Source organism: Cariama cristata, unplaced genomic scaffold (genome assembly GCF_000690535.1).
Source record: "Cariama cristata isolate BGI_N322 unplaced genomic scaffold, ASM69053v1 scaffold42359, whole genome shotgun sequence".
NCBI lineage: Eukaryota > Metazoa > Chordata > Aves > Cariamiformes > Cariamidae > Cariama > Cariama cristata.
The window spans coordinates 1,002-11,842 of NW_009634872.1; the positions used below are offsets into that span (position 1 = coordinate 1,002).

A 10,841-nucleotide genomic window follows, 5' to 3' on the forward strand; every position below is an offset into this window, starting at 1 on the left:
TGGAATTAGTGATTTCCCTCTGTATTTACTGCTAAACGTCCTTCAGCGTGGCACTGCAAGGAGGGGAAAGTAACAGATGATGAAGGGGGTTACTCCACAGCTACTTGAGCTGATCCTAGTTGGGGCAGAGCAATCCCACATTTCACCTTGTTTTGATAAAGCTCATGCAGCAGAGTGGTCAGCCTCCAGGATGGTGCTGCAGCAGGGAAGAGGCCGTATCACCCTGAGCTTAAAACATCTTAAACTGCTGTGCCTCGGGTGTGTGATGGTATTCTCTAACCAGCTGAAGTCATTATTGAGCTTTTGGGGCTTTGCTTTTATATGCTTATTAAAGTTTTAGGAGTAGCTGCAGGTATCCACACACTTGTGCTGAACATGTAGCATTCTGTCTTTCTCCTTCCTGCCTCCAGCTGGAGGATTTCCTACAGTCCATGGATTACAGCCTTTCTTCCTCTTTCTTAATGATCTACACAGTCCTTTTGCGAGGGGCCGAGAGGGTGCTGAAGTTAATAACTGAGTAATGGTGGAGCATTTCCCAAAGCGCCATTGGCCTCCAGTAACTCTCCCCTTTCAGGAGGAAAGGCAGTCGAGTCTGTTGGCTTTGTCCAAACAAGTTGAGCCTAGTAAAAGTGTCTTGAATCACTTCAGGGTGTATGATGCACATCTCTAAACTTCACCCAACAAAGAAACAGCCTTACCATACAATCTCTGTTATCTCTGAGTGATACTTAGTCTGTCTTGACAAACACTTATCTTCAAGAGATGAATGTTGGTATGAAGCACAACTCATATTTTGTAAGAGGAACTTGTAAAATGTTTCTTCATAAAATGGAAGTTAAATTTAACATGGAGTGTGTGAATGATAGTTTTTATGCCTAATCTGTACTCCATCTCTGTTACTCTGCTTTAACAGTGCCTTCATGTTCATTGTCCTGTAGATTGCCTGATTAATGTGCCTTCTCATTGCAAAAATAGATGCTTGTGCTATTCTAATTCTCCTGTTGTAACTCAGAAGTGCGGTGAGGACCCTTGCCTGTAGCTGCAATGTCTTGTGCTGCACAAGGGGCCGTAGCAATCTGACAAGCAATCTGTATGCCACATTGTACAGCTGATTTTAATGCAGTGAAAATGTGCTGCTACCCATGTATGTAGTTCAGTGAGAGAGAACAAATTCATGTGATTCCATGTACCAGATAAAATGTTGTGTCTGCTTAGCCGTTTCTTACATCTAATTATTTATAAGGCAGTCTTGGCCACAGTGTATCATACGTTGCCAGTGACTCTTACCAACTTAGAGACCAAAATGGCATTTCTAAGCAGGGCTGGTACATGTCATGGTTTTGCTTAAATCTCAGAAAAATGGGAAATAGGGAGAAGCAATTAACATCCAACAGTGCCTTGTGGCCTTTAGAATAACTTCGAATTTTGGTGAGGCCTCGAAAACCCCCTAGGTTTCTTGCATTGTAATTCTGTTTTCTGTTTTACAGTATGGCTTCATCAGACAAGAATAGGTCTCAGTTTATATGATGTGGCAGGACAGGGCTACCTCAGAGAATCAGTAAGTAAATCTTGATTAACTTAATGTCTGTTTTTACTCAAATGACAGCATCAGAAAGGCTCCAATTTTCTTCTAGTCTTATATCATAAAAGCTTATATCATAATCTAGATTTGGAGTGGGCACATTTGTTTGGATAAATAGCAATCTCTATATTCTACAGATGTGGTGGTCAGAGTGCTGCTAGCCTTTTTAACATACAGTCAATTCTCTGAAAAAGAGATCATAGATACCAAGGTTTCATGTTATTAGCACTTTACTAGATTTATTAGGATATAGTAGAAATCACAATAAAAGATGGCTAGTGGGGCCTCAGTGAATTACTCTCCTGTTCTAACAGGGGTTAATATTATATAATAAATAAGGTTCTAGTTACCACTATACTTAAAAAGATCTATTAAAGAATATTCAGCAATAGGATAATCCAATTAGGAGTTATGCATCGGTATTTGAAAGGTACAGCTGAATGCATTTACATTTACATGTAAATATAGTCTGCTTTGTTAATACTCTGCTTTATTTGTAGACTGTTTCAGTTATGGCATCACATGTGCATGTATATGACCTAGGATTTCTTGCATGGAGACAGAAGCTTTTTTGCCTGCTTTCATGCTCTTCCCTGCATTGTTGCAAGATTGTATTTTTAACAAAGTAAATTTGAAAGCCAGGGTGGAATATAGCAAAGATGCAACAATAGTAGCGTTTAAAGCTTGTGTTCTTTTCTTTCTTAATTCTGCAGGATTTAGAAAACTATATTTTGGAACTCATCCCTACTTTGCCACAACTGGATGGTTTAGAAAAATCTTTTTACTCCTTCTATGTCTGCACAGCAGTTAGAAAGTTCTTCTTCTTTCTGGATCCTCTCAGAACAGGTAGGTCCATGTTTTCAAAATTCTAAATATGTGGGAGTATTTTCACTTTTAAAATGTTTCCACCAAAGCTGCTTGTGTTTTCAAGGTGATATGGATATGTAGTTGTCTTTGTAGGCTCTCATTTAGCAATCTTGTATTTGAAGATCAATCTCCACTGAAGACCAGGAATCTTTATGTGGGTTTAATGTACTTCTACAGCTAATGAATTTTAATGAGAAACCCATCTGTTGTGGTACTATAGAGTCATCTCATAGAAACTGACAAATAAGATATTATTTCATCATAATGCATCATTAGCAGTAGCTAATTTTTTAAGTGTTTGGAGTGAACAGAAAACATCGCAACTAACAGAACTGCTTGGCAGAACATCCACAGAGCTGTGGAAATACTTGAGAATGCTTATTGTGATGTGCTTCTCCTGTGATTAAATTTGAGTGCACCATGTAAACTCATTAGAAAAGGTTTGCAGTTATGGCTGCTAATCCTTATTACAAATGTAGCTCCCTCGGACAACAGTTGGCTTTTTCCTGTGCCCTTGATTTAAGTCACAAACTGCATGTGTTTTCGAGCTCTAGCTGTGCCACTCAAAGACACCAGAGTTGTGTGGGCAGTAGTCTCTGGCAGAGGTAATTACAAACACGTAGAAAGGGTGTATGTGAAGTTATAAGGCCACTATTTTGCACAGCTGTTTGTGCAGTGTCTGTACACCAGCAGAAGTGCCTTCTGCCACCTTAGCTTTGTGTCACAGCTGTAGTTTCTAAAGATAGAAAAATATCACATTGCTTAAGAGACTATTATTCCAACAAATGTTTTAAGCATGCTTTCTTTGCATTTTTTATTTTACATTTTAAGTTGATGTTGAACACTGGCTTTTTTTATCTAGTTTTCTGGCTGTTTAAGGCTTCAGGATATCTCATCTTCTGCCAATATCAGGCTAGTTTTGTTCAGTTGTTTTAAAAACTATTTTAATTTTATCTCTTAAATTACAGCCTTATCCTTGACCTTAGAAGATAGTTTTGTTTTGTTTTTTAAAAAAGGCATTTTCTTGTACTCAGAATACTTTTTTCTTAAGTAGTGTCACCCAAATGAGAACAGTCAAATGTTGGCTGTGTGACTGTTAAAATGTGTTTTCCTTTTCTTGCTGCAGGGAAGATAAAGATACAGGATATTTTAGCTTGCAGCTTCCTGGATGACTTACTGGAGGTAAAGATCTCTTAGCATATACTATTGGATTTTCATTTACTCTTTCTGAATTCTAACTTTATGTTTCACTTAGTTAAGGGATGAAGAACTTTCTAAAGAAAGTCAGGAAACAAATTGGTTTTCTGCTCCTTCTGCATTAAGAGTTTATGGTAGGTTACTTTATATGTGAACGCTTTTTTTTTTTGCTTTTTTTTTTCCCTCTCCTCTTTGCCTTGTGTGACTTAGTCACGTTCTTAGCGTTATTTTTCCGCTGTTTTCGTACTCTTCAAATCCTCCTGGTAACTTGTCTTTTCAACTCCTGTAGCTGTCCTTTCAGTGTATCTTCCTGATTTTACAGTTTTGGTTCTTTACCACCATTTTATCCTTTGTCATTTTGTGCTTGTTGCACAAGGCACAAGATTCCTCTGTAACCTTCTCTTTTGACCCTTCTGTTCATGCTTTTGCATCACTTTTAGCTCTTTTTTTCATGCTTACAGCAGATATATTTAAAATAATATGCTCTTAGTCTTTTGCTCCTTTCACTGTATACACAGCCTTTACTTTTAAGCCATTACTTTAGAGTACAACTATTAGCACCTCGTTATGGGAATCCTGCATTCCCCATACTCTGTGCTCATTTATGATGCTCTATGAATATTAGTGTGATGTAGCATATTCCCACTTAACTGTGTTAACTCTATGGTGAAAATTAGATAAATGTTTAAAAAGTGCTAAATTTTCTTTCTCTGTTGAAATAGTTCTTTGCTGATACAAGGATATTATGTTTTGCCCTCTGTATCTCCTCCCTAGGCCAGTACTTAAACCTTGATAAAGATCACAATGGCATGCTCAGCAAAGAAGAACTATCCCGGTATGGAACAGGGACTCTGACCAATATATTTTTGGATCGCGTCTTTCAGGAATGCTTAACTTATGATGGTGAAATGGTAATCACATATTTTCACTCTGTTCACAATATAAAAGCTTTGGCTTATTGAGACAGGAAATGTCTCTAACCAGTGTCTTTACTGTAAAGAGTAGCTTGAGCTGTGAAAAATGGGAAGTTTAACTAAATTAGAGTTAAAATAAAGACTTGTATCTATATTTATTTTGAGAGCTTTACTTAATGTATTGCTACTCTTGTTGTCTGCATTCAGATGACTTGAACTCTGAAAGTGATAAATTACAAATTCACTATACAGTCCTTTTGATGACTTAGCAGTTTTTTTGTAGAATCACAGAATCATTGAGGTCAGGAGGGATCCTCTTAGTTGCCCTTTGCTGGACTTGCTAAGGTAGGTCCGTGTCTCTCTTGTATGGGGGAGACCAGAACGGGACCTGGTGCTCAGATGTGGTCTAAACAGTGCTGAGTAGAGGAGAAGGATCACCACCTTCGACTTGCCAGCAAAGCTCTTCCTAATGGAGCTCAGGATGCTATCAGCAGCCTTTTCTGCAAAGGCACGTTGCTGGCATGTGTTCAACTTTGTTGCCCATCAGGACTCGCAGGTCCGTCTGTGCAAAGCTGCTTTCTGGCTAGTCAGCCCCAAGCATGTACTGGTGCATGGGGTTATTGCTCCCCAGATGCAGGATTTTGCGTTCCCTCTGTTGAACTTGATGAGGCTCTTGTCAGCCCATTTTTCCAGCCTGTCAAGCTCCCTTTGAATGGCAGCACAACTGTGTTTAAGGTAGACAGGGTTATTATATACATAGGGACTGAAGGATTTCTGTCCTTGTCACAACTGTATCTTGATTGGGAAACCAAGAATCAGTACTAGTGAAAAAGCAAAGTGTGATACATATTTGTGATGGCTACTAATACTTCTACCACATGATTTGCCAAACTACCTACTCTGGTCTAAAGATTGTATACTTTAATTGGCCGTATAGTTCACCATTTTTTTAACAGCAGGCTTACTGCCACCAGATGTTTAATTTGTGGTAAGGAAAACTTTTTATATGGTTTTTCACTAGTTGGGTATGTTTAACAGTCTAAAGATGTATTAAACATTGTTTTAAAGCATATATAGTATGTTTAATTTGGATTTATGCTTGGAATCCTATTTTACCTCTAAAATGGCAGGATTTCCTATCAGCAGCAGTCATTAAAAACTAACTTTTCTGTTCCTGTTGGTGGTAGCAGCCATTTTCTGTCTCGTGTTGTCTTTTTCAGAAAATAGACTGATCCCCTACAATGAAATAGCTGCCAATTATAAAGTTCCTGCTTGCAAAATCAATTTAGAAAGAAGACTGTAATAAACATGATTGTATCTACTTTTAGGACTATAAGACCTACCTGGACTTTGTGCTTGCATTAGAAAACAGAAAGGAGCCTGCAGCTCTGCAATATATTTTCAAACTGCTTGATATAGAGAACAAAGGATACCTGAATGTCTTTTCCCTTAATTATTTCTTTAGGGTAAGTCTCTTTGTACAGGTAGGCCATTTTCTGTGTTTATAGTGTTATAGCCTGTGTGCTTCTGCATTGCAGATCTGCAGGGAATCACTTTAAATTACCCGTACCCACTGGGAGGCTGGTAACTACTTCTTAGAAGATTTAAAATATTAAAAAAAAAAATATTCTGAAACTTGGAAAGAATTCAAAAGGTATTTTCAACATTTTATCTGCAGTTGAAATTAACTGTTTTGATTTCGTTTAGGAAAAATATTTTCTATTGATTTTTTTTTAAATCCAAGTTTTCCAAAAAATGCCTAATGATTACCTATTAAAATCTCTTATGATGGTTCTAATTGGTTACTGCCCATGGTTTGAATTTCCACTGTAATCCTAAAATTCAGTAGGAGAAATGAAAATAATGAAATACAGTGATGGGCCTGTACAGCTGTGGGATTTTTTCATTCAGTGTATTGATTGCAAAAAGATTCTTGCATTTTTCATATTCTGTATCTTTATCTGTTTCTCCGAGAATAGATTTAAAATCAGCTTAATTTTTTTAATTACTGTTAAAATTAACCTAAGGCTTGTAAAGTCTTCTTCCAAATTGTAGTTTGTGTGTGAGTGTTTCTTTGTTTTTCTTCTGGCTTGTGGTGGTTTTGTTTTGGGAGGGTGGATGTTTTGTTGTTTTGTCTTGGTTTTTTAATAGATACCCGAGGTATCTTGGGAAGGGGAATGTCATGCAGTGAAATAGTATTTTTGCCATGGATGGTTTAGGCTGAGTTACGAGTGTGGTGCTTTTTTCATGTACAAGATCCTTTCAGTGATATCCGGACACAGTGACAAGCACTTCAGTTTTCTTTATGTGGATCTTTGTATTATAATTGTAAAAATAAACAAGTCATTGTACTTAGCTGTATGCTCAAAGTATGACAAACAAGGTATATACTTCATTGAGCTCATTAAGTAAAGCATTCAGTTCTGCTCGAGGCATAATCTTATATCCATGTTACTTCTGCATTGTAGTAAGTCTCCAGTTGAACATGAACTTTAATGGTGACTACAGCCACATGATTTTGTAAAAATAAGACTTCTTATCTGGAAGACCTTTTCTAAAAAGGAAAGGCTTTTTAAAAAAAACAAATAAACAATCCCAAATGAAAAAAACACTTTTTTTCTTTTTTTTTTTTGCTTTTAATGTCTTGGAACCATCAAATAATTTGGGTCGGAATGGACCTTTGGAGGTAAAAACAAACAAACAATCCCAAATGAAAAAACCACTTTTTTTTCTTTTTTTTTTTTTGCTTTTAATGTCTTGGAACCATCAAATAATTTGGGTCGGAATGGACCTTTGGAGGTCACCTGCTCCCACCATCTGCTCAGAGCAGGGCCAGCTTCATGGTTAGGTTGAGTTACCCAAAATGTGCCTGGACAAGGCCCTGGGCATCTCCAAGGAGGGACACTCTACAGCCTCTTTGGGCAATGTGTTCTGGTGTCTGATTACCCTGGCTGAGACTTTTCTCCCCTCGCCCTTTCTCCCATCTTTGTCCAATTGGAACGCCTCTTGCTGCAGTTGGGGTCCACTGCCTCTTGCTCTTTCACTGTGTGTCTCCAAGAAGAGTCTTACTGTGTTGTCTCTAACCACCTGCTGGGTAGTGAAAGATAGTAATTAGATTTCCCACACCACCCCAGCTTTCTGTTCTCCAGGTGAATTAATCCCCATCTCAAGCCTCTCCTCTCAGCTGTGCTGTGCTTTAGCCCCCCAGGCATCCTGATAGACCTCGAGTGGGTTCCCACTGGTTTGTCAGTGTCTCATAAAGGGGAGCCCAAAGCTGTGAGGCTGCATCTGGAGTACTGTGTCCAAATGTTGAGTTAGGAGGAATAATCACCTCCTCGAACCTGCTAGCTATGCTTGTACTAATGCAGCACAGTATTTATCTGCCTTCATCACTGCAAGGGCACCCTGCAGATTCTTGTTCAACTTCTTGTGCACCAAGACATCCAGCACCTTTCCTGCCAAGCTGCTTCTAGCCCACTGTCCCCTAGAGCATACTGCTGCGTGGGGTTATTCTGCTGCAGGTGCAGGCAGGATTTTTGTATGTGCCTTTTGAACTTCATCGTGAATTTTGTTTATTAGTTGTGGCTGTGTTGTACACTTGATGGGCAACTGTGAGGCTGGGACTTGGCAATACTAAGGATCCTAGAGAAACTAAGCAATGGCTCGTCTTCTCTCCCTGCTCGCACAGCTCACCATTCCCACCACTTTATCCACTTCTGTTCACATGGCAGTAGGATTCAGGGAGGCCGGGGCCATATCAACTGCCTCTGACTGATTTTTAACAGAGGGTTTTAATTTACAGTTTTTCATTTTACAAAAGCATTACTTTTAGTGTTGTTGTAGTACATAAGTGATTCTAATATGAAAGCAATTTAACAAGGTAATTCTGCGTAAGCTACTGTGTCATAGCTATTTTTGTGCATGTCTCCAGTTACATACCTACTCTATGGCTTAGTTATTGAAAAGGTTCCTCAACTACAGCAGATGTTTGATCATACTCTAAAATGTGTCCCTCCTTTAAACTTTTGGAAATTGAATGTTCTAAGTTTTCCTTGAAATCAGAGCAATTCCTTTTGACTCTTGTGAATAATTTCTTTTCTGCTAGCGTAAGTGTGGGTGGGTCTGCACCTACAGAGGCTATGCTGATACAGCTGTGCTGACAAGGCTATGCAGCTTGTGCTAGTGAAACAAACAGTTTTGTTCATAGTTCAAACCAGTCAGAGGTTTGGTGATGCAACTGTTTAAATAGTACCACATGAAAAGAACTAATAGTAGGGAATATTATTTTGCTCAAAATGAGAAATGCCCAGTTACAGGATGAATCAGGAGAACTCTTCCATGCATGGACAAATGCTCAAATAAACAAATACATCCTCTCCCTCACATCATTATTTGATCAACCAGAATATAGGTTCCATTTTCAAAGTAATTGAAAGTGTGAGTAGCCACACTGCTTTATCTGTCTGCTGTTTGGTCTCTTCCCTCCTCTTTCACTAGTCTGTATTTCACACTTTGTCAGAAGACTGAACCTTCTGGTTCGAGTGTATTACTATCTTAAGCTTTGAGTGTTGAGTGATAATATTCAAGTGTCTGCATGTCTGTTTCCAGAGCGCTCAAGCACTGGTCATAATGAAAGTTGGATTCTTACCGTATTGACTAAGAACTGTGAACCTAGAGTTGCGTATCATTGATTATGCCTTAATTCACCCCTGCCTCACTTGTGGAAGAGAATTGATTGCAAGCTGTACCATGAATGCTTTGTTACACAGCAATACAGCTGAAGATGCAGAAGCATTCAAAAAAGTTTTATACAGTGTCAGTATAATACTGCACTATCTATTCCTAACTTTTTTTTTTCCCCCCTAGGCTATTCAGGAACAAATGAAAATCCATGGACAAGAACCAGTTTCTTTTCAGGATGTCAAGGTTAGTTTTACTGAATAGATTACTATGTGAAATATTTGAATAAGCATTTACTTATATCGTAGTTTCTAGGTTGTTGCATACTTACTTGTAGAGTAGTAGAGATGGTCCAACTTGTCCTACTCATAGGGTTGAAAAGGTCTTTCTATTCAGCAGTTGCTCTGTAAGAAATCTGGTATGCAACTGTTCCAGTATTTTGCTTACTAACAGGCAAAGTACCTGTTAAATACATATTGCTGTACCTTACACTTGAAGATACTAGATATGTCTGTCTTACAGTTCAGGTAAGTGGGGGTGCAGACTGGTGACTAAAAAAATCCTGTCTATAAAACTATTAAAGAAAAAGTTCAACAGTTTCATGTTGCCACTTTGAGGCCAAAGCCTTCCCAGAAAAGCAAATTCTTATTTGAGATGTGGGCACTGAGCACACTGCTCCTATATGTAGCCAGTTATTGTGCTTTGTATCTTAAATGGTTTGGGACTTAACAGCTTTTTTTGTAAATCGATGTGGGTGGCACTAGTTACCCAAAGATCATTCTGTATGTGGTATAAAGTAGCCATTATTCTGCTCATTAATGTGTGGGGGGTTTTTTCCCCAATTTTGACTTCTCTTTCATAGGATGAAATCTTTGATATGGTGAAGCCTAAGGATCCTTACAAAATCTCCCTTCAAGACTTAATCAATAGCAGCCAAGGCGACACTGTTACCAGCATTCTCATTGATCTGAATGGGTTCTGGACGTACGAGAACAGAGAGGTCCTTGTGGCAAGTGATAATGACAGCGCTGCTGATGTTGATGATACGTGACTTTTGAACAGGAGCAGTCTGTATGCATAGAGATATCTCAGTCTGATGCGCCAACTGTTGGAAGCTGGAAACATTCATTATCTGAATGAATACCTCTTCCATTTTACTTCCCTCCCCTTGGCCCTGCATATAATATGAAATGTGGTACATACAGGAATCGCAGAACTAATTTCTGAAACCAAAAAAGCAAGTGTTGTTTAACAGTTAAAGTTATCTTTTTTTTTAATAAATATTTTTGGACTTTATCCCTGTGTACCAAGCCTCATACTTATTTGAACACCCTATTTTAAATGTGAATTTACCCTGAAAGTAAGGCTGTGGTTCTTAGTATCTTCAGCAGTGGCCTGTATCCACTCAGCCATCCCAGGCCTTCTCCTGCATTCTCTATGCCTTCTTCTAATGATAGCACTGCTGAGCACTCGGTTGTAAAGACAAAAGAATTCAGTAAGAGGCAAAGAGTTTAGGCCTCTTTCTTCTGTATGTGTCCAGTTTTAAGTGTCTAACAGAAAGGATAAGTAAATAACTATTGAACTGACTGAGTAATTACCTA

At 38.5% G+C, this 10,841-nt stretch overlaps 1 protein-coding gene across 1 annotated transcript; it reads left to right on the plus strand.

Annotated features, from left to right (window-relative positions):
- Positions 1 to 1,487: 1,487 nt before the first annotated feature.
- PPP2R3C (protein phosphatase 2, regulatory subunit B'', gamma) lies at positions 1,488 to 10,535 on the plus strand (the record flags this gene model as incomplete). The annotated part of the gene is made up of 8 exons (XM_009707283.1): positions 1,488 to 1,558; positions 2,296 to 2,428; positions 3,576 to 3,631; positions 3,705 to 3,780; positions 4,421 to 4,557; positions 5,889 to 6,026; positions 9,427 to 9,486; positions 10,103 to 10,535. Coding segments are annotated over 8 exons (860 nt in total), but the record flags the coding sequence as incomplete, so codon positions are not given.
- Positions 10,536 to 10,841: the final 306 nt, after the last annotated feature.